A 22,041-nucleotide genomic window follows, 5' to 3' on the forward strand; every position below is an offset into this window, starting at 1 on the left:
AAACCAGGGCCAGGCTAGAAACAGTTCCGATTCCTCCAAGGTAAACGGAAACCTGGAGAGGTTTCTTCTTTCTTCCTGCCTCTGATCTAGGAAGTGCTGAAGTCCTTCCAGCTCAGAAAATTAGTGACTCACTGTAAAACTCTTTGCCTCAACATCTCCCGAACAGTGATTTTACCACTTATTTAAGGTTAGACAATAAGAAATTTTCTAAACATGATCCCTCTTAAAAGTAGCTGATAAGTGACCAGGCTGGAAACACTTGGCCAGAAATACTGGTAAAAATCGCTTCACAGTGGCTGCACTCTCACCTTCTACATGAAATACATCCCCCCCTGAATGAGGGCCCAGGACAGGATGAGGGGACCAGGACTCTGCAGACTGGGCGCAGCATCGTTCAGATCTGGACTCTGCTAAAATACAGACATTCCCCCACTGCAGCCCAGTGACGCCCTCCCTATCTCCCACCCCCACCCCAGAAAGGACAGCCACCCTCTTTACACCCACCTCTGTCTCCCTTTCCTCCAGGCTTAGTGACAGATTCAGTTCTCCTCCCGATCACTAAAAGAAGTCCTTTGCACCCTGACCATACTGGTCTCAATTCAATCCAGTGATACCTATTGTGTGTCTATTATGTGCATGCCACTATGCTACTCACTGTGCTAGATACTATTAAATAAACCAACCACACACACAGACACCCCCGAAAAAAAAATCTATTGTCATGGAGTTGATTCGACTCATGGCAACCCCACATGTTACAGAGTAGAACAGCTCTATTAGGTTTTCTTGGCTGTAATCTTTACGGAAGCACACTGTTAGGCCTTTCTTCCATGGTGCTGCTGCGTGGGTTTGAATGGCCAGCCTTTTGGTTAGTAGCTGAGAGCAAACCATTTGTAACACACAGGGACTTTGCTAGGTGCTACAGGGGAGATCAAATATGATTTAGACATGGTCCCTGTCCTCAGTGAGTTTGCAATCTAAAGGAAGACTATACTTTAAAATATTTATCTATGCATGTTGGCAATCTTCAGCCTTTCATGCCTACTAGTTCCTCCCATCTGCATTCAAGGTCCTGCTGACCTTTCCCATTATTGTTCCTCTTCTTTCATCACCAGATTTCTCCAATCGGTATCTACTTTGCCTCCACTTCCTCACAATCTGCTCTTTCTTTAACTCCAGAAAATTCTATGTTTTGCTCCAATCACTCAATTAAAACTGCTTTCTTTGGGGTTACCAATAACCTCCTTATCCTTGGCCTCTTGATAACTGTTATTGATTATATTAATATTCAACTTTTTCTAGAATCTATAATATAAAGTTGGCTATCTGTCCACCTCTCTAATCAATCCTCTATTTCCTTGGTTGATTCCTCTTCTTCCTATTAACTATAGGCACAGTCATTGGCCTCCTGATCTTCTGTGTATATTGGTTCTATTGAGCTGATCTACTTTCATAACCATGACTTTGCACTTTGAACTCTAGCCCTCACCTGGTTTGGCTACCTTTAGAACATGCTCACAGGGCTATCTCCAAAAATTCAGCTTGGCAAATAATAATTTCATAACTTCCCTTCTAAACCACTCTGGCCTATCACAGTTACCATTTTGGTCAACCATTTTCCCAAATATCCATGCTCAAAAACTGTGTTATTTTAACTCTCTCCTCATTTATTCATTATGTGAAATTATCATTGAAGCAAGGTATCTTCTTCAAAATATTTCTTATTTGTGTCCTCTCCATTCACAATGCCCTTAATAGATTGTTTCTGGAATAATGCAAATCTCATGGATCTCTCTCCACTCCATTGCTTCCTGCATACAATCAGTCAGCCAGTCTCTAAAATACCACTCTACTGTTTCTTTTTCGCACTGAAGAACTTACTTAGTTCCTATTTCTTATGAGGTAAAGTCCAAACTTCAGTCTGATACTCTAGACCCATTATGATCTGGCCCTATCTTGCTTTGAGTGAAATCACTAAGCAAGTATTGTTGTTTTTGTTGTTGTTAGTTGCCATCAAGTAGTTTCTGACTCTGGGAAACCCTGTTGGTACAGAGTAGACCTATTCCGTAGGGTTCTCAAGTCTGTGACCTTCCAGAAGTAGATTGTCAGGTCTATCTTCTGAGGTGCTGCAGTGTAGCGAATTACTTAATATGTCTCTCCTAGTCACGGTCTTTGTGACTCCCACCAGATGACTAGGTGGGACTATAAAAATATGAGGGGCTTATGGCCCATGACGGGGACTGGATAGCTTGTTAATATTGTAAATAACGTATACGGTATCCTTGTTGGGATGGGACCATGGAAATAAGATATATGGAAACCTAATGTGGGGATTGGGAGCTATGGTAGCATAGTGGCTAAGACACTTGCCTGCTAACCAGACAGCTGGCGGTTCAAACCCACCAGCCACTCCTCGGAAGGAAGGTTGGGCAATCCTACTTCCATAGTGATACTGCCTCGGAAACCCAAGGAGGGGTCGCTATGAGTCGGGGCCGACTCGACGGCAAACAACAACAATGTGGGGATTGGTCAGTTTTACCATCCTGCTAGGCTTAAAATGAGCCATCCCAGAAGCACAATGGGAAATCTCACTACCATCAAGACAGAAGAGCAAGGAGTAGAGCATGTCCTTTGTGCCCAAGATCCCTGGACTGAAGAGATAGCAGAGAGACAGCAGAGAGACAGAGGCAGCAGAACCAAGAGACCTGCATGACACAGAGCAGCAGGCTTGTTGGCCCATTGAGCGAGAAAGCTGAGTACCTGATGGGCAGAAGGCTTGCTGGTGGAGTCAGGAGTACCTATGGGCAGAGCTAAAAGAGCTTTGTAACAGCTGCCAGAGCAAGGCAGAGGCCAGGCTGAGAGAAGGCCAAAGAGAGGTGTGCCTATGGGCAGAGCCAAGGGAAGGCTGCCCTGATCCAAGAATTGTATCCTGATCATTCCTGAACATGAATTGTAACCTGTTGCTTCCCTAATAAACCCCATGATCATGAGTATTGCCTGTGAGTTCCGTGTGCCCATTGTAACAAATTACAGAGCACAGCAAAGAAGTAGAGAGTGCTGGGGGAGGGCCTGTTGGTGTCAGAATTGGTAAAATGATCGGAGAATGGCAGAATGGCGGCATGTCTGATCTTCATCTCAAAGGAATCAGCATTGGTCTGTTGATGTTCTGGATCCTCCTTCCCCTTTTGAAGTTAGAGAAGGTCAGAAGAAGATGCTGCCCTCACACCCTTCTTGCAGTAGCCTCTGAGTGAATTTGCACTACCCACCCTTTGGCTAGTTAACACTTAACTAACTATTGTTCTACCCAGGGACTCCTAAGCAAATATTAAAAGTCTTGTAAATTTTATTTTTTTCTTAATTTCCCCACCGTTTCCACCCATATACTCTCTCTTTCAGTTATACCCAATCCATTAGACATACTATTCTTCTAGCCTCTTAGTCTTCTACTAGGCTCTCTCAGCCTTGGAATAATCTTCCTCCTCATCATCGCTTTAATTCTTTCATATCTTTCTACCAGTTAAAAAGCTCACCTGTTCTTCAAGGTGTATCTTAAGCACAATTGTCTCACAAGAGCCTTCCAAACAACTGCAGCCTATACTGGTCTCTCTCCTTCTACTGCCTAAAACACTTGTCTATGTCATATACTGTCAAACGTCTACGTAATTCAACACTGTCACATACCTTTTTGTTCTGTTCTAAAGGTTTCATATGTGCAAACTTCAGTTTTATAAATTCCTTGAGGACAGTAATAACATCATAAATTTACTTTTTATAATCCCCAGCACCCTCAACAGTCTTAGGCATAAGTTACATACACATTAAGTACTGATGAACTGAAATTTAGCTGCATCAAATCTTCCTAGTGTTTTGTATACAAGGTTAGTATTCAATCTGAGTGAAAAATAAGATGAGCAAGTTGAGATGAAAACCTGCATTGCAGTACTTGTTATCTGGTTCCTCCATCCTCTGAAGCCTGGTTCTCTGGCCCTTCCTTTCCGCCAGCTGACTAGCCTTGGGATTTACACAGGGTAAAGGATGTCTCCATCAGTCTCCCTCCCACTGATCTCCAATTCACTCACTGGTTCCATTGTCACTGGTTTTATTGTTACAGGCTTCCGATGGTCTTCACGTTCTGTCTCAAGATTAATGGCAGTAGTCTCTGTTGCTTCCGTTACCTCCTTATCCAACCTATCCTGCCCTCAGTGGGATTGAGAAACACGAAGTTATCATCTCCATGATCCAACATCCTGATAGACTATACAAAGTTTCCCTCCCTTTACATCTTTCTGCCAAAGAGTCAATGTTTCTATACCCTATCCTTGCATGGATCATATCACTCTTATTTACCAAGTCCCTTGACTTAGTACTGCATCATCCCCTCAATGTCTTAGCAAACCTACTGAGTTCTGGTTTCTTTGTCCTCAAGCGGTGGTTACCAAACCTGTCTTGGGCCTACTTCCTAGTTTCACTTAATCAAACTTACTTCTAGTTTTGCTAATTAGATATATTTCAACATTGCCCAGGTTGTTGCTTTTTTTTTTTTTTTTTTTAATGGTGTTAAACATAAACTAAAACTTAATGGCTGTTTTGCCAGGTGCAGAAATCTTTCTTAAAACAAATCAGTCAAAATGGCCACTTGTACCAAGTACAAACCTTGACAGAACAATAGAGAATTTTCAAAGTGTTTTAACTGTAAGAGCTTTCTAAAAAGAACTTGAAAATTAAAAATGTTTCTGATTCATCAAATCTGACTCCACCATTTTTTTTTTTTTATTGTGATTTGGGTGAAAGTTTACAGAGCAAATTTGTTTTCTACTCAACAGTTCATACACATTTTGTTTCATGACATTGATTGCAATCCCACAATGTAACAGTTCTCTCTCTTCTCACTTCTTTCCTGTGATTACCTTTTCCCAGTGTCCTTTCCTATGCATTCTTGCCCTCTGAGTTGTCTCCCTGGCAAATGCTGCCCTTCTGACCTCCCGTGGTTGATTGTTCTAATGAGTGCACCTACCTGGTATAAATGTTCACCTTACATGCCTGTCTATTGTTTGGCTGGAAGCCAAAGAAGTGAGTTCAATTCTAGGCCTGAAAGGTGACTAGGGGCCATAGCATAGGGGTTTCATCAATCTCTATCAGACCAGTAAGCCTGATTTTTTTTTTTATGGTTTTGAGTTTTGTCCATATTTTTCTCCCACTCTATTCAGGATCTCCACTTTTGATCCCTGAGTGGTTGGCACTTGTAGCCAGGCACCATGTAGTTCTTCTGGTCTCAGGGTCATGTAGGCTGAGGTTCTCATGGTCCATTAGTCCCTTGGACTAATGGTCCATCTGTCTTTGATTTTCTTCACTCTTCTTTGCTCCGGATAGGAAAGACCAATTGTTGCATTTTAGATGGCTGCTCACAATCTTTTAAGACCCCAGTCATTACTCACCAAAGTAGGACGTAAAACAATACTTTTGTGTAGTTTGTTATGCCAATTGAGCTTGATCCCTCCCATAACCATGGTCCCAAGCCCATGGGCCCAGTGACTTACTCCCTCAAGGTGTTTGGCTGTGGCTAAGAAGTTATCATAACCTTGCCACCTGTTAGCTCTATTATATATATGGACGTTCTCATAGCATATACAAATACATATGTAGTATCATCTGCCATACTTATATATGGCCACGGGTATATTCTCTTTTGTCTATCCATACCTGATCATTTAGCCTGTCTACCTACGGAATTAATTATAATTGATTATATTAATTATAATGTTTGTTATTACTGTATTATTATATAATGCAGTATTGTGTATAAAAAGTATTACTTATCAAATTCCACTAATTCTTATCAGCCAAGTATAACTATAAAACCAATGACAGAAATACCTGTGCTTTGTAAGACCCTCACCTTAATTAAAAATATATCTAAAATCCAATCAAAAGACCAGAATAGAAACAGAGACACATAAGGGAATAAAGAGCTAAGTGAGGATTATCTGTGTATCAAGGAACACAAAGTCACCAAGAAACACCCAGGGCTTGGGCAGGCCAAGACCCTAATTTTAGCCTCCTGAACTGTGAAAAAATATAATTTTGTTCTTTAAATCCACCCATCTGTATCTGGTATTTGTGTGACAGCAGCACTAGGTACTAAGAAACCAGCCAGTAAATTCTATGTATAAGATTGAGAAATGGATAAACAAGTTACTGTCAATCAAAAAAAAAATTTTTTTTTTCATACTAGAAATCCCCTGTCTTTAAAAACTCTGTAGAAATCCCCTGTCTTTAAAAACTCTGTATGCACTACTTAAAGGAGCAATTTGCAGCTTTCTCTTTGGATGCTCCCTGCTTGAAAACACCCTCTCATCTCAATAAACTCTATTAATTCCAATTGACTTATTGATCAAATTTTTCTTTGGACAACTGTTTCCTAGCTTGACCCTCTGCACACAGACTCTCAGATGTAGGAGTCACTCACCAGTCTATCTTCTGATTCAAACATGGAGTAATCAATGGTGAAATTTACACCAAGGTCATCTGAGGAGAAGAAAAAATCAGCAGTAACAGAGGAGAAAAAAAAGAAAAAAAGGTAAGTCTGGATCCAAAAACGAGACAAGGAAGAAATTGCTCAGGGAATTTAAACTTCTTCAAGTTGTAAAATGTATTGTTGTTGTTGTTTGCCGTAGAGTCAGCCCTGACTCATAGCAACCCCTCTTTGGGTTTCCGAGGCAGTATCACTACGGAAGTAGGATTGTCCGACCTTCCTTCCGAGGAGTGGCTGGTGGGTTTGGACCCCCAGCCTTCTGGTTAGCAGTCAAGTGCCTTAGGCACTATGCTACCAGAGCTCCCGTAAAATGTATTAGCATAATGCAAATCCAATTAACTTTAATGTCAAGAATGTTTGTGAGTACGTATACATTTACACTTTTTATCTTGTATCTAAAATAATTAATACATTTGAAATTTTTCAAATGATTTAATCAGTTTCCAAAGAGTTGAAAATCACTAGCTTGGAAAGTAACACTGTAAGTGCTAGTACTCTTCTCATGCCCAGATTTCTCTCTGGCCTAGTTGCTTCATTGAAAAGTGAAAGGCCAAGTCTCAGGACCAGGTATTCCTAAAGCCTTTCTTCACCCAGCTAAGGGTCAGACCCTTACATGTACTCACCATAATTGGGGGTGACAGTGTAATAATAGATCACTTGATAATAATCGTCCTCTCCCAGTACTTCTTCATCCAAATACTCTTGTCCTATGGGGACAAGAACTACTGGTCAAAGGGCCTCCAGATCTTAAGGACGGGAGAACATCTGGAGTCAATTCCAGCACTATCAGTTCCCTTTTCCCTCCGAGGGTTATGCTTTCTCCCTGCCTCTGCACCTCTAACCCCTGCTCAGTCTTCCGGGCTCCATATCTATTATGAGACCTGTTACTGTGTGTCCTTTGGATCCAAAGCTCCCATAAACAAAAAATGAGTCCCTTGCCATACTGTAAATCCAAAGATAGAACTAAGGCTAAAAAAGGGAGTAAGAAGCAGAGACAAACCCGAAACTACAATCTCCAAATCTTCTATCCAATATGCTCCAGACCTTACTGTATTTGTAAGAAATCTTATTTTATCAGAGCCTCATGAATAATGCACACAGACATGTACACACATCATAGGCTTTGGAGATTTGGATTTAGCTCCAGCTTCATTGCCAACTAGCAGAGCAACTTGGAACAAGCTATTTAACATTCGCTTTCTTCACGTGAGTCAACTGTGCTAGATGATGCATCTCTGTTAGTTTTTCTTCCTTTCGAGAACTGAGAACTGAAAATACGTAGCTTTGATATGATTGAATCGAGAACTCTAGGCCTCCTGCTAAACACTTCCTTAAGATCCTTAAATGTCCTTGCTCCAACTCCAAGCTAATGACATAAGAATACGAAGGAAAAGGAAACAGTGAGACGCACCTGGCAGACAGGGGAACAAAGAAGGGAAGGAGCCAGCTACTCTTGGGACCCTGTCCCTGAAGGCAGTCAGTTCTCCACTGCCTTAAAGGTTACCCCCATTTCTCTGTCATTACTAATACAAGGTTTTTCTCCAACTGTTGTTGTTGTTGTATGCCATCGAGTCAGACCCGACTCTTAACGACCCCTCCTTGGGTTTCCGAGGCAGTATCACTACGGAAGTAGATTGCCCCATCTTCCTTCCGAGGAGTTGCTGGTGGGTTTGAACCGCCAGCCTTCTGGTTAGCAATCAAGTGCCTTAGGCACTACGCTACCAGAGCTCCTTTTCCAACTATCTGGGGGAAAAAAAAAAAAAAAAGATGCCCTGGCTTCCTTCACTAGTTTCAGGCTGCCTACCCTTAAAGAGTCCACCTCTCTTCTTCATTTTCACTTTAGTCCCTCTTATCTTATTCAACTCTGTGGTGATGGAGCACTGAGTTTAATCTTGCTAGGATCTTTTTCTGCGTCTGGGGTTCCATCTCTAAAAAGCCTTCTCTTTTTTTTGACAAGATTCAGCTTTTCTCCCTTCTACGTGGCTCTACCTTTCAGATATCCCCTCTCTTTCCTTCTCCTCCCCACTGAACACAGGACTCCAGCACAGAAGAGAAAAGTGCTCTTACTACTCTCATCGGATTGCATCTCTCACCCTCTGCTCCTTTTCTTTTCCCTTACCCCATTTATGGTAGAAGACCTGACCCAAAAGCTCAGGGAAGAGTGAACTTACCCAGGATAAGTGGCACAGCAAGGATGGCTGCGAAGAGAACATCCATTCTGGATTCTGCCCTATCGCTGTGAAAGTTAAAAAAGGAAATTACAGCGTTTCCCACCCAAAGCAGGGAGGGAGCTACAGCGACTTTTCTCTTAGAGGACAGATTTCTCCGCCCACTTACAGACTGTCTAGATCATCAGTCACTACCGGTCCTTGGCCAGAGCTGCCAAAAATGTGGGGTTTGATGTTCATTGAGCTCCCCCAGCCCTAGATAAGATCTACCCATGACTCCTACAGACACTGCAAACAACAGCCTACCAAGGGGTTTCCTCTCTCCTCTACTTTCCTCCCTCCCTCCCAATCCTCACAAAAATTCCCTCTCCCTCTTCCTGTCCCTAACTTACTGTCACCATCCAGAATCGCCCTTCTCTCTGAGGCTTAATCAGTCTCTTTCATAACAGTTGAAATGTTCTGAGGAAGGGGTTATTGTTTTTCTAGACTGAAAATAGTCCTTCTACTTTTTCTATCTTGGGCTATGGAGAATGGAACCACCTGCTCTAGAGCTTCTGATAAAAGTCTTGGCCAGGGCCACTTATTTCCTCTCTCATAAATACCGACCTCATCTCACTTCTTTCTCAACTTCTTAGACTCAGGATGGAAGAAGGGAGGAAGCACATAGTCTCTTTTGCTGCTGCAGATGCTGCGCCTCCCACTTGCAATCATTCCAGGCTGCAGGTATAGAATTCATCTTATCTGTCCCTCTGTTTTTATGTTTCCAATTTTCATGCAATTTAGAAACATTTATTAACATGTGTTAGGCGTTTGATAGGCTATTCAGGATTCACAAGCAAGGGAACAATAAAAGAATACTTCTTGTTTTTTTAAAGGGGGAATTAACAAGCAACTATCTACTCAGCATGGCTATAAGCTAGACATTACGCAAGTCTCGGTGGAACCAGCCACAAAAAAAGATAGGTTTGGACTGCTCTCATTGGTCAGAAGATTCTGTGGTAACAGCTCAAAGGAGAGATGAGTTATCTCATCCCTATCTCTTTGACAAACTCAGCCTGATAGGCTCAGAAGTAGGACAGGCTAGAGTATGAGCACTGGTTGGGACACTCTCACTCTCTCAACCCTATTGGAGGAGGATTTGTTAGTGGTTTTCTGCGTAAATCTACACAATTTATCTATTCATTGAATTCTAGAATTTCCTAGTAATTGAATGGCTGGGGGGGGGTGTCGTTTTCCTTTAACTTCATCACTCTAATAACGTCTTATCTACCGAATCCACTAAAACTCCTTCCTAAGACTGCTCTCCAGGCTCCTCTTGCTTCTATCTGATGAAGGCTTCTTTGGTGACATACTGACTGTATCCCTTGTTTCCTACACTAGCCCTTCCAAAGAGTTCCTACTTTCAAGTCTAACCTTCATCCCTTCGGCTGCAGCTGTAGCCCATTTCCTCTCATTCAAGTAAGAACAATACTCGTCCCTATCTCCCCGCACTCTCTATCCTGTACTGGCTTTGTATTTGTCCCTTAGGTTCAAACAGGATTTACCCCCCTCTGCAGCCCTCCAAGAAGAGGTACGATTGCTACCACCCTTTCCCACAAAGTAACTAAAGGAAACCGCGGCCAAAGCGGAGTCAAACGCCGGAATCCGTCGCCGGCCGGGCCCAAGTCGTGGCCCAACCCCTTTTCCCGGCTGGGACCACTCCCAGGACCGAGGACTGGGACTCAGAGAGGCACGGACACTACAACTCCCAGCAAGCCGTGCGGCCTCCGCCCTTCCTCCACAGCCCCGCCCCCTTCGATTCTCCATTGGCCTTCGAGTGGATTAGATGGGAGGTGGCCATGGGGCTGCGGCCCGGGATTTGTCTTCAACTCGGCTTCCGTAGAGGAAGTCGCGCGGACCTTCATCTGGGGTTTCGGTGTCCCCCTCCCCCTTTCCCGGGGTCTGGGGGTGACATTGCACCGCGCCCCTCGCGGGGTCGCGTTGCCACCCTACACGGACTCCTAGCTGTCACACTCTTTCCATTCGGCTCCCAGGACCAGGCCTCCACCCCGCCCCTAGCTGCCCAGCCATGGGGGCCGCGGTGTTTTTCGGATGCACTTTTGTAGCGTTCGGCCCGGCCTTTGCGCTTTTCTTGATCACAGTGGCTGGGGACCCGCTTCGCGTCATCATTCTAGTAGCAGGGTGAGTGGGATTCGGGGAGACGTGGGAGGGCACCGAAGAGAGATCCGGAAGGGCTAGAGGAACTAGGACAAGCCTGGGAGTTTGGTTGGTAGAGACAAGTCGGAGGTAAAAGTTGGAAAGGGTGAGGTCGGAGATGTGGAAGATTTGCCCTTTCTCGTAGCTGGCTTCCGCCTTCCACTGATGGCACAGATGCCTCCGAGGCCCAAGGCCAGGACTCGTGAGGGGTCTGTACTGACCTCGGCTGACCGAGTCAGGTGCCCTAAGGGAGGATCCAGAAATGGATACCCCGACCTTTTGTGCTCGCACACTCTGGCCCTCATCTCCCTGAAGAATCTTCAATCAAATTTCTACCCCTCCATTGTGTCTAGATCCCTGCTGATAAGTCCCTTCCGATCTGGTTCCGTTCTCCCTCACCATCCGGAAGTCTAACTTCCACTTTTCACGGTTCAGCCTTGGCTGATTCCCTTCCTTGATTTCCCCGACTGCCATTACCCTTGCCAGTCTGATTGCCCTTGTCTTTCCTCAGGGCGTTTTTCTGGCTGGTTTCTCTGCTCTTGGCCTCTGTGGTCTGGTTCATCTTGGTCCATGTGACTGACCGGTCAGATGCCCGGCTCCAGTATGGCCTCCTGATTTTTGGTGCTGCAGTCTCTGTCCTTCTGCAGGAGGTGTTCCGTTTTGCTTACTACAAGCTGCTTAAGTAAGAGAACAGGATGGTCTGGAAGGGAGAGGGGCAGAGGATTGCACTGTGGGAAGGGGACAGCCCCTGATGGTGGTTTGGAGAAGGAGGCACTAAGGGACAGACGTTAGAGGGAAAGGAGCACCCCTGCCCTCCCTCATGTTTCCCCCACCCCACCCCACCCCAGGAAGGCAGATGAGGGGTTAGCATCGCTGAGTGAGGACGGAAGATCACCCATCTCCATCCGCCAGATGGCCTATGGTGAGCCAAGGGAGAGGGACTGGAGGAGGGAGTTGGACACCCCCTCCCCCTGGGAAGTCTCTAAACACCCACATATACTTAGTGGCCTCTTGTTTTCCTTTGTACCTGACCTCCCAGGAGAGATGGCTGGAGGGAGAGTAGGCGTGGGAAAATTACGACTGGGGATGGGGAGGGGTCACTGGTAATCAGGCTATAATTCATCTGACATTGATGAGCACCTCCCTCCCCCCAGTATCTGGTCTCTCCTTCGGTATCATCAGTGGTGTCTTCTCTGTTATCAATATTTTGGCTGATGCACTTGGGCCAGGTGTGGTTGGGATCCATGGAGACTCACCTTATTACTTCCTGACTTCAGGTAAGACCCACTTCCTATCTTGGTTTCATACACCATCCCTCCCTGGCCCTGATCTGACTTATTGCCTTTCCTGGGAGCCTTCTTAGGCCTAACATCTCAGGGGGCTGGGAGAAAATCAGAGTGTATCTCATCATCTCCTTCCCTGCAGCCTTTCTGACAGCGGCCATTATCCTGCTCCATATCTTTTGGGGAGTTGTGTTCTTTGATGCCTGTGAAAGAAGACGGTACTGGGCTTTGGGCCTGGTGGTTGGGAGTCACCTACTGACATCAGGATTGGTGAGTTGGGGAGAAGGGCCTGAGTTAGGAAGAGGGCATTTAATGGTGAGTGAGATGGGGGAAGTATACCTTCTTTTCTTAACATTTTAAAACTGACTTTGGGAGGAGGCAGGAAGGTGAGTCTTCAGGGGTCTTTCACCTCAGAAGCAATTGTATAACCTGTTCTGGGGATTCTGTTGGGGAGGTGTTTGAATAGATTGGCCCAACCAATATAGATAGCATGATGTGAGCAGTAGTGGCAGAAACTCTGAGGAAGCTGAAAGTAAAGAGTATTCTTGACTACAAGATTCTGGTGCACTAAAGGGAAGGACTGGGGGATTTGAGGAAGTATCTGAGTAGGTTTGGGTCAGAGGCATAAAGAGCATGGGGATTAGGTATGGGGAGGAAGGGAGAAATATAATCTGTTTTCCACTCTTACACCCATTCCTAGACATTCTTGAATCCCTGGTATGAGGCCAGCCTTCTGCCCATCTATGCAGTCACTGTTTCCATGGGACTCTGGGCCTTCATCACAGCTGGAGGGTCCCTCCGAAGTATCCAGCGCAGCCTCTCGTGTAAGGACTGACTACCTGGACTGATCGCCTGCCAGATCACCCACCTGCCTGTCCACTGCCCATGACTGAGCCCTGCCCCAGCCTGGGTCCATTGCCCACCATTCTCTGTCTCTTCGTCGGTCTGTCCCACCACCTTCATGGTTTGGTTTTGTCCACTCATGACCTTTAGTCTCTAGGTTTTTGCCGGGAACGGCCTGGGTTTAGCCAGTCAGTGGCTGGTGGGTTTGAATCTGCACTTTCCCTACCACCTGGGGACCCCCTTGTTGTCCAGGACTCCCCATGTGTCAGTGCTCTGCTCTCACCCTGCCCAAGACTCACCCCCCTTCCCCTCTGCAGGCCGACGGCAGGAGGACAGTCGGGTGATGGTGTATTCTGCCCTGCGCATCCCACCCGAGGACTGAGGGAACCTGGGGGGGACCCCCTGGGCCTGGGGTGCCCTCCTGATCTCCTCGCCCTGTATTTCTCCATCTCCAGTTCTGGACAGTGCAGGTTGCCAAGAAAAGGAATCTAGCTTAACCATTGCCCCGGAGATGAACTTGATGGAGGCTCAAGGGTAGACGGGCTCTGAGTTTCCCAGTATCCTCTCCCCAGACTGGACACCTTGGTCTTTTTCTCAGGTCTGAGGGGAACCATTTTTGGTGTGATAAAGACCCCCAAACTGCCTTTTTTCTTTTTGGGTGGGGGGAGGAGGGACATATGTTGGGACTCTTCTCCTAACCACCTTGGGCTATATTATCCCTCCTCATATACTCCTCTGTGGCTGGGCTTTTATCTGTCCCCTTTTCCCAGGCCCTGAGGGATAGGAAGGGAGTGCATGTTTGGGGTTGAGAACTGGTATTACTGGAACTAATGGTTTTAACCTCCTCAACCACCAGCACCCCTCCTCTCCCCAAGGTGAAGTGGAGGGTGCTGCCGGGAGCTGGCCCACTCCAGAGCTGCAGTGCCACTGGAGGAGTCACTACCATGACACCGCAGGGAAGGAGGGCGGATTTTTTTTCTAGTTTTTAATTGGGGTGTGGGGGGTGGGGTGGGGAGGTTTTCTATAAACTGTATCATTTTCTGCTAAGGGTGGCGTGTACCATCCTTTTAATCAAGGTGATTGTGATTTTGACTAATAAAAGGGACTTTATAATTGTGGGGGAACTTGGCTTCTAAGAGAAGGGATAACATGTTAGTGGAGATTTCTGCCCTCAGGTTTCTTGTCCAGCCTCCTTCCTAACATGGCAACCCCTGAGCTCCAGGCATAGCTTCAGTTCCAGAGCTGAAATCTGCCCTGGAATTTAACATGTCAGACACTTGGGGTTATTTTTCCAGAAATGGATATCTCCTTTCAGGATTGGGATGAAAGAACTTAAATCACCCATGCTTCCTTTTCACTGTCCTTTGTACACCTCTACCATCTGAGAGATTAAGGAACACTCACACCACAGGTGGGATCACAAACTTTAATTTCCAAATATACTGAGCAAAAAATAGAACCCTAACAACAGCAACCCCCTGTCCTAAGTGGAGAGCTTGCAGTATATGTAAGGAAAGGGACAGAAGGAAAGGTGAGGGAGCACGGGGACTTTGGGATTCCACTGCCATAAACACCAAGTTTGCCCTCTGCATTGACAACACAGGGATCTCATCTCTTACATGTTTTGAGACAGTAAAGGCTCTGCTGTTCTTCCTTGAATAAGAGCCTGGGTCCATGCCTCTCTGTAGGGGATGTCCAGAGGAAGGAGGGGCATCTGCCTACTACTACAGTATTTGTGGCCAATTCCTGCTCCCCATATTGGAGGCTTCCTGATCGGCATGAAGAGAAGGCATCCAGGATGTCTGAGAGGGTCTATGCCTCAGTGGTGGTTCGTGCTGAAGTGAAGACGACACTTTTCCGGCTTCTCAGCCTCTTCTTCCTGAAAGGGGGGAATGGTTTATGGAAATGGTTACTATCCTAGGTAATGCATGTTGCTGGTGTGATAGGAGAATTCTTTTCAATAGAAAAGAGAGGACTGGGTGAATGGAAAGTAGGACCTCACCGAATCTTTCTAGCGATGAAATAAACAGCCAGCAGAAGGCAGAGACAGCCAACCAAGATTCCCACACCTAGACCCAGCATTTCACCTGGGGTGGTAAAGTGCAAGGTGTTAGTGTAACACTAATGTAGTAGTCTTTTTCATACTTGCTGAAAATGCTGACCCCGACAGCTGGGTAGGAGTGCCTTACCTGTTGTATATATGGATCCTGCTGTAAGGGAAGAAAACTTAGATCAGTGGGAGTTCAGATCCCCATCCCAGGTGGGAGCGGCACACTCTGCTTCTGTCCTGGGAAAACCACCTGGATACCAGGTGGTGGGGAGTACCCAGTCCAAGCAAGTCCTGGAGACACCTTTCTCTCTTAGCCTTTTTTCCTTCCCAGGGACTCCCCAGTTGCTGCCCTTTGAGTGCCTCAATCTCACATCTCCTTTTCTGAGCCCTACACAGTCACCTTGAGTGAAAGAAGCAAAGACCATTCGCTGGTTGAGAGGCTGGGGAGCTCGGAAGTTCTGTACCAGGAGCTGGGAAGGCTCCTCTTCAGTGGAGAACAGTGTCTCCTGAAGCTTTTCCAGCTGAGGAACAGAAGAGTGGGATTAGGGGAGAAATGTCGCTTTGGGGAGTGGGAAAGGGTTTGAGGTTACAACTAGGTCTCTCTGCTGCCTCACCTCTCCACCACTCACCTGGCCCATGGAAATCTGGGCCCTTGGATTGAAGACTGTCCAGAGCACACTCTGGTAGCAAGGGGGCGTGGTTAGCGAGCCATTGTAACGGAAGAACTGCCCCAGCTGTGGGGGGAGCAGCTCTCTCACGTTGAAGGGAGGCACTGAGGTCTTCTGATCTGGGGAGAACAGACCAGGACTCATCTTCCTCTCACTGTGCCCTAGCTTACCTAGATTGGGCTCCCAGAAGCAAACCCCTCTGGCCCCTAATTTGCCTCATCCTGAGCCTCTTAGGCGAGTTTTTGGAAGTTTCCTTAAAGTCTAATCTCACTTCTTCCTATAGATTTTTAGGCTCACCTTTGTGCCTGATTTCATGCAAGTGACTCAGAATATGTTCATAAGCTGGATTCTTGGTCTCTCCCACCTAGGAGGGGAGGAAAGGGAGTTTGGAGTAAGAGTCTATGTTTGAAATAAGACTTCTGTACACAGTAAAGGAACACACATGGCAGAATAGGACTGAAGCATAGAGAAGGAGTGGAAAGAAACCTAGGGAAGGATTCAGGGCCACTGACCTCAATTAAGATGCCCAGGACAGCCAGGCCATGGGGACTCTGAGCAGCCTCACTCAAGCTGTCATAGGAATCAGAGTCATAATGTACGATGTGGAGCTGAGGGCAGACGGAGCTGAGTCATTTCATGTTTCTTCACTTTCCCAGTCCTTGATCCTAACCACACCCATCCTAAGCCAAACCCACTGCCATCATCTTCTGAGGAGTGGCTGGTGGGTTTGAACCGCCAACCTTTTGGTTAGCAGTCAAATGCCTTAGGCACTATGCCACCAGAGCTCCTTACACCCACCACAAGCAGGCTGTAAATCTGTCTTTCAAAGGTTGGCCTTATCTCCCCAGTAGTACTTATCTCAGTGTCCAGATCCTTCTTTTCCTCAGCACTAACCAGCCCTGTCACAGTGTCCCAGTCCAAGCCCTTTGCACGCTGGTACCTCTGCAGCTGTGGCTTCACTGTTGATCTGGTGCTCTGATCCCCCTGGGAATCCTTTCTGACCCCAGTGCAAGTGGAGTTGGGCAGCTACATATCTTCGGGGAAGTCCTTCCAGGTACAGGGTAGGGGGCAGTGAGAGTTGCACTGTGAGAAAAAGAGCAACCTGGGGTTGGTGGGGGAATGTGGATACATTCCCATGCTTGGATTGCCATCACTTCTGGGGACATGTGCCCAGCTTTTGCTGTCTCCCTCCTTCGGTAGCACCCTATTCTTCTGATACACCAATGCTAGTACTCCACCCCATTTCCCAATGGGGATCAAATCAGTGCTACAATACTAACCAACCCATAAAGCTCAGTCATAGATTTTGAATTTCCACTTTGGCTATAGGAGCCTGATCTCCATTTCCATATCCCCAAATACATGGATGAAACCTGAGGACTCAAAAGTTAGGAACATACTTTCTTTTCTCATGAGATTGGAACTCATAACCTTGGAGCTTTTACCTGTGTGGCCATTATTGTGCAGGTCCAGAGGGTCAGTGCCAGGCTGGTCATATCCATGAGGCTGCAGAGCAGGCAACTCAGGGTCAAATGTCACACTGTCTGTCTGGATGTCGATGGGGGACTGGGCATTGCCTCCACACTCAGGGTAAGAGGCTGGCCAATGGTCCTGACCATGTGGGCCTGGTGGGGGTCACCAAGGACATTTGTCCTCTCTCCATCCCCAGTCACCCTTCTCCAGCGCCCCCACCCCCACCCCCAACCAAGTTACTTATCCTTGTGAAGGTAGAAGAATGTCCCTCTTCCCCAGGTCAAGACCCCCAACTGTATAAGGCTGAGTGAGGTAGGAGTCCCTGCTGGACTTTAGGCTTCATTTCCCCTCAGCTACCCAGAGGCAATGATGATTCCCCAACTCTCCTGATAAGGGGAGTGGTAGCTCTTTCACTTACCTGTAGTTTAAAGACAAGAAAGCTGAATAAGGAGAGGAGGGGATGGATAAAAAGTCTGCATACCCTGAGAGGATTGGAGAGTAGGAGTAGGAAATTGGGTGAAATAAAATGAACCTAGAGAGAGAGGGTCTCCTTCAAATGACCTTGGGATGCAGATGTCCTGACTTTTCATTATTTACTTCTTGCTGTTACACTGGGCCTCACATTGGCTCTGGAGTTTGGTTAAGTCATTCATTGATCAAAGGTACAAAGGACAAAGGAATTGAACTACACCTCCCCAAAGGTCCCAAAATACCCTGCCATACTCTTCTTTATCCCTGACCTCAAGCTCTGTCCCAACTCACAGTGCAGGTTGAGGGGTGGGATTGATTAGGACAGAGAGACAGCCAGGAGGAGAATTGGCAGCCAAGCTCACAGTGCTTTTCCCCACTCAGTTTCCTTTCCACTCCAGCTCTCTCACTCCCACATAGATTTACTAAGGACCTAACTGGCTTTTCTGCTGAATCAGGAGGTGTGGGATTTGAGGGTCAGAACAGGATCTAGGAGCCATATATGCAAAGCTCAGGGCATGATGAGTTGGGGAAGAGCAGTCAGGGTGAGAAGCTAAAAAAAAACTAATCTTCCCGCAGGACATATCTTCCTGCCAGGTAGGGAGGTCCCAGGACTCTGGTGGCACAGTAGTTAAAGTGCTTGGCTGCAAACCAGAAGGTCAGTAGTTAGAACCCACCAGCCACACCGCAGGAGAAAGATGTGGCAGTTTGCTTCCATAGAGATTACATACAGCCTTGGAAACCCAATGGGGTAGTTCTACTGTGTCCTATAGGATCGCTATGAGGCAGAATGGACTTGGTGGCAGTGGGAGGAGGTCCTGGTGTGAAAAGGGCAGGAGGAAGGACCCTCGGGTTCCGTTCTCACCCTCATAAGTCCAGTGTTGACCTGCAAGGCAGAGTAATTTGGGTTACAGCCAGCACAACCTGGGGCAGAGCCCCAGCCTCAGCTCTCTCCTCCTTCAGGCATTGCTTGCAGCTACGCGGTTCCACCTCCCTCTCTGCTCCTTCACCTCCCTCCACTCCAGCACTTCCCAGGGGAAGGCCTGAAATTGGACACCTCAGCGGAAAGGTCGGGGTGGGGGGGTGGGGGTGGGCTATTTAAAATCACCAGCCAGGCTGTGCTTGTGCCTGCTGAGTGAAGCGAGAGGAGGAATGAAAAGAGATAAAGCCCAGTGACTAAAATTAACCTGGATCCAAATGTGCAGTCAGCCCAATGCTTACTTTTCTTCAACCTGTGCCAAGCCAATCTAACAGTTCAGAAGATTAGGGCGGGGTGGGGTAAGGGTGGGAGCAGAAAATTTGGAGGAAAAAGATAGGAAAGGAAAAAGTTCAGAGTGGGGAATACTACAGAGAGGAGGAGGATGGACTGCTCTTTTATTTTGAAGCATTGTGTGAATAAAGCGTTGTTGTTGTTGTTGTTGTTATGTACCGTAGAGTCGGCCCCGACTCATAGCGACCCCTCCTTGGGTTTCCGAGGCAGTATCACTACGGAAGTAGGATTGCCCAACCTTCCTTCTGAGGAGTGGCTGGTGGGTTTGAACCGCCAGCCTTCTGGTTAGCAGTCAAGTGCTTTAGCCACTATGCTACCAGAGCTCCTGAATAAAGGGTAATGAGCTATAAATTAACATTTCAGTCCTAACTTTCTGGTCCCAGCAGCCCTAGAGGAAACTCCCTATTACCTGGAGTCTCTGCTTCCTAGCTTCCCAGATGGTTAGGGAGGGCTGGGAGTCAGGGCAGGCTCTTACTCTAGGTTGAGGGTGGTGGGTGGGCACAGGCAGCCAGGCTGGCAGGGACTGATGAAAGTGAAGCATTGTGTGTGGAAGAGAGAGCTGCCAGCTGGGTCACATGCCAGGCTCCTGTGTAGTCCTATATCTGACTGAAAGGCCTGGGGGGTCTCCTGGTCTAGCCCCTACCCAAGCCCAAACTGCCTCCAAGGGGAAAGGGAGACCTTCCTGTAGCGTTTCTCTGCATTATTCAAATTGCTACAAACTGGAGGAAAATCTTACATTCCTTCCCCTCTCCCCCTATTCTCTTAAATTCCGTAGACTTCTCAATGTCCCAGAACTCATCCTTCTGCCTGCCCATTCTTCAGTTAAGACAACTCTGAAAAGCAGCCCAAGGGAGAGCTGGAGGCCGCCTCTTATTTACCAGCTCTGTGGGACACCCTGGAAACTTAAATTGCCTGGTTTTAAGAAGGCTGACAGCCTCACCCTTTCCCTCCCACCAAATCCTCAACACACTGATTCTACATCCCTTCCTTCTCTTTTCCATTTATTTCTCTTTTCCCTCAGATGCAATTAGCGACTCTTCATTCCGCTTTCCCCACTCCCATATCATTCTCTCTGCACTCCCCTTCTCCTTTCTAGACTTTCCCACCACAACCGAATTCTTCAATAAACCTTAATTATTATGTGCTGGATACTGCACTAGGCACAGGGAACACAAAAATGAGGTGAAGTCCCTGGGGACACTTTTGACTGTTCAAAAGTCCCTTTCTTGTCCCTGGGGGCTTGCAAAAAGCTCGTTGTAAAAGGGTGGATAAATCTTGGCCACTATTGCCACTGGCTTCAGGGAAGATTAAAAAAAAAAAAAAAAAAAAAACACCTGGGAAATCAGTTTCTCCATAGACTCAAGAAGGAACCTTTGGCATGAGATTATCAGTAGGAGATAGGAGGTCTAAATTGGGTAGGGTATGTAGGGTATGGCTAGAATAAGAGTCAATACCCCATCTCCCCAATCAACTTCCATCCTTTTACTGCAGGCCTTCTTGGATCCCTAATTGGAGGAGTTCAGAAATAAAGAACGGCTGCTTCGGACTGGGATTGTAGGAAAAAGAAATACAGAAAATCTGTAGCCAGCAAAAATTCCTACACTTGTGTGCATATATAAGCTGGTCCCCACTAGTTCTCTCTCATCCCCAGTAACAGCAAGGCTGCAAAGGCAAAGAAAAGAAGGTCGGTGGTGGTTGCCCACTCCTCTCTTTTCTTCCCAACCTTGAGCTGAGATTATTCCAGACCCTCCAAAAAACCAAAGTCACTGCCATCGAGTCAGATCCGACTCATAGCGACCCCTCTTTGGTTTCTGAGTTGGTATCATGGAAGTAGATTGCCCAACCTTCTTTCTGAGGAGTGGCTGGTGGGTTTGAACCTCCAGTTCCTAGGCTTCCTTTTATACCTCCTCCCCCCATTAAACACACAAGGCGACTTGTGGACATCAGCACAGATTGACACACAGATATCGAGATGAACCTACCCCCGTCCGCAGCCAGGATCCAAACCACCTTAAGCAGGAAGGTGAAGAACAGCATGTTATCCCGGGAAGGAGCACAGGGGACTGAGAGTTTGGGGACTGCAGGACTAGAGCAGAGAGAGAGAGAGAGAGAGCAGGAAGGTGAAGAACAGCATGTTATCCCGGGAAGGAGCACAGGGGACTGAGAGTTTGGGGACTGCAGGACTAGAGCAGAGAGAGAGAGAGAGAGAGAGAGGGAGAGGGAGAGAGAGAGAGACAGAGAGAGAGAGAGAGAGAGAGAGACAGACTGTGTGTGTGAGAGAGAGGAAGCCAGCAAGCTCAAGCAAGTGAGAAAGGAGTTCCCGGTGTTGAATGAATTTATCTCTTTCTGTCTGGCGATGTCTGTGTGTCTCTACAAGTTTCCCAGGCGATTTAGTTTTCATTGGGTACTGTGGGTGTTTCTGGGTCCCCAGGAAAAATCTCTTGCTGCCTTTCTCTCTGCCCTCTCTTTATCTCTCTTATCTGCAGTCCCCACACCACTAGCTGGCCAGTGAATTCACAATTGCCTCCCGCTTTTAAGGTGGCTCTGGATGGGTGTATATGGGGGGGGGGGGCTGAAGGACTGCAGGAGAACAGCTCCTTAAATAGCCCATTAGACATGAGGGTGGCCCTGCTTGGAGTGAGGAGAGCTGCTGATTTCACTGGAGCCCTGGCTTGGACTCTGGAGCCAGGCTTGTGGGGAGCTTTTCCTTCCTCTGTTGTTCACACAGACATTGCTCAGAGGGGTGTCCCCTGCCCTGGGGGAGAGTGGGGAGAGGGATTGTGGTAGTCCCATCCAACCCCCTCAAAGGAGCACGAGGTTCTTTCTCCCCTATCTGGCTTTTCTGAGGAGCAGCTTCCTAGGTGGTGTGGGACAGATGGTGGAGACAAGTTCCCAATCCCATGTAGAATCTGAGGTGCCCTGAAGTGGAAAGCGTTCAAGGTCAGGAGATTGATAATAAGTGGGAGTTGGGGGCTGAGGATGTGGGTAGGAAGTGAAAAGGCAAGGCCTAAAATCTGGGTTGTGGAAAGTAAGGGACTGAAGTATGTGGAGGAGAACTTGTTCAGAGAGCGCTCTTTCCCCGGCGCTTGT

At 47.0% G+C, this 22,041-nt stretch overlaps 3 protein-coding genes across 3 annotated transcripts; 1 reads left to right on the forward strand and 2 right to left on the reverse strand.

Moving 5' to 3' along the window:
• Positions 1–311: 311 nt before the first annotated feature.
• Positions 312–8,749, reverse strand: CUNH1orf54 (chromosome unknown C1orf54 homolog). Its single transcript, XM_042782319.1, has 5 exons — positions 8,704–8,749; positions 7,156–7,239; positions 6,467–6,525; positions 4,080–4,193; positions 312–410 (listed from the first exon to the last, which is right to left on the reverse strand). The coding sequence occupies exons 1-5, from the start codon at positions 8,747–8,749 to the stop codon at positions 312–314; spliced, it is 402 nt and encodes a 133-aa protein (XP_042638253.1).
• Positions 8,750–10,768: 2,019 nt separating this feature from the next.
• APH1A (aph-1 homolog A, gamma-secretase subunit) lies at positions 10,769–13,404 on the forward strand. Its single transcript, XM_007950954.2, has 7 exons — positions 10,769–10,881; positions 11,408–11,578; positions 11,745–11,818; positions 12,051–12,173; positions 12,322–12,449; positions 12,880–13,003; positions 13,340–13,404. Exons 1-7 carry the CDS (start codon positions 10,769–10,771, stop codon positions 13,402–13,404), a joined length of 798 nt encoding a protein of 265 aa, XP_007949145.1.
• A 1,430-nt stretch (positions 13,405–14,834) lies between these two features.
• On the reverse strand, positions 14,835–20,988 carry CA14 (carbonic anhydrase 14). Its single transcript, XM_007950957.1, has 11 exons — positions 20,934–20,988; positions 18,547–18,567; positions 17,186–17,365; positions 16,681–16,823; positions 16,253–16,348; positions 16,038–16,104; positions 15,702–15,859; positions 15,473–15,593; positions 15,212–15,232; positions 15,025–15,109; positions 14,835–14,901 (listed from the first exon to the last, which is right to left on the reverse strand). The coding sequence occupies exons 1-11, from the start codon at positions 20,986–20,988 to the stop codon at positions 14,835–14,837; spliced, it is 1,014 nt and encodes a 337-aa protein (XP_007949148.1).
• Positions 20,989–22,041: the final 1,053 nt, after the last annotated feature.

This window comes from Orycteropus afer, unplaced genomic scaffold (assembly GCF_000298275.1).
Source record: "Orycteropus afer afer isolate SDZICR_OR568_19922 unplaced genomic scaffold, OryAfe1.0 scaffold00290, whole genome shotgun sequence".
Classification (NCBI taxonomy): domain Eukaryota; kingdom Metazoa; phylum Chordata; class Mammalia; order Tubulidentata; family Orycteropodidae; genus Orycteropus; species Orycteropus afer.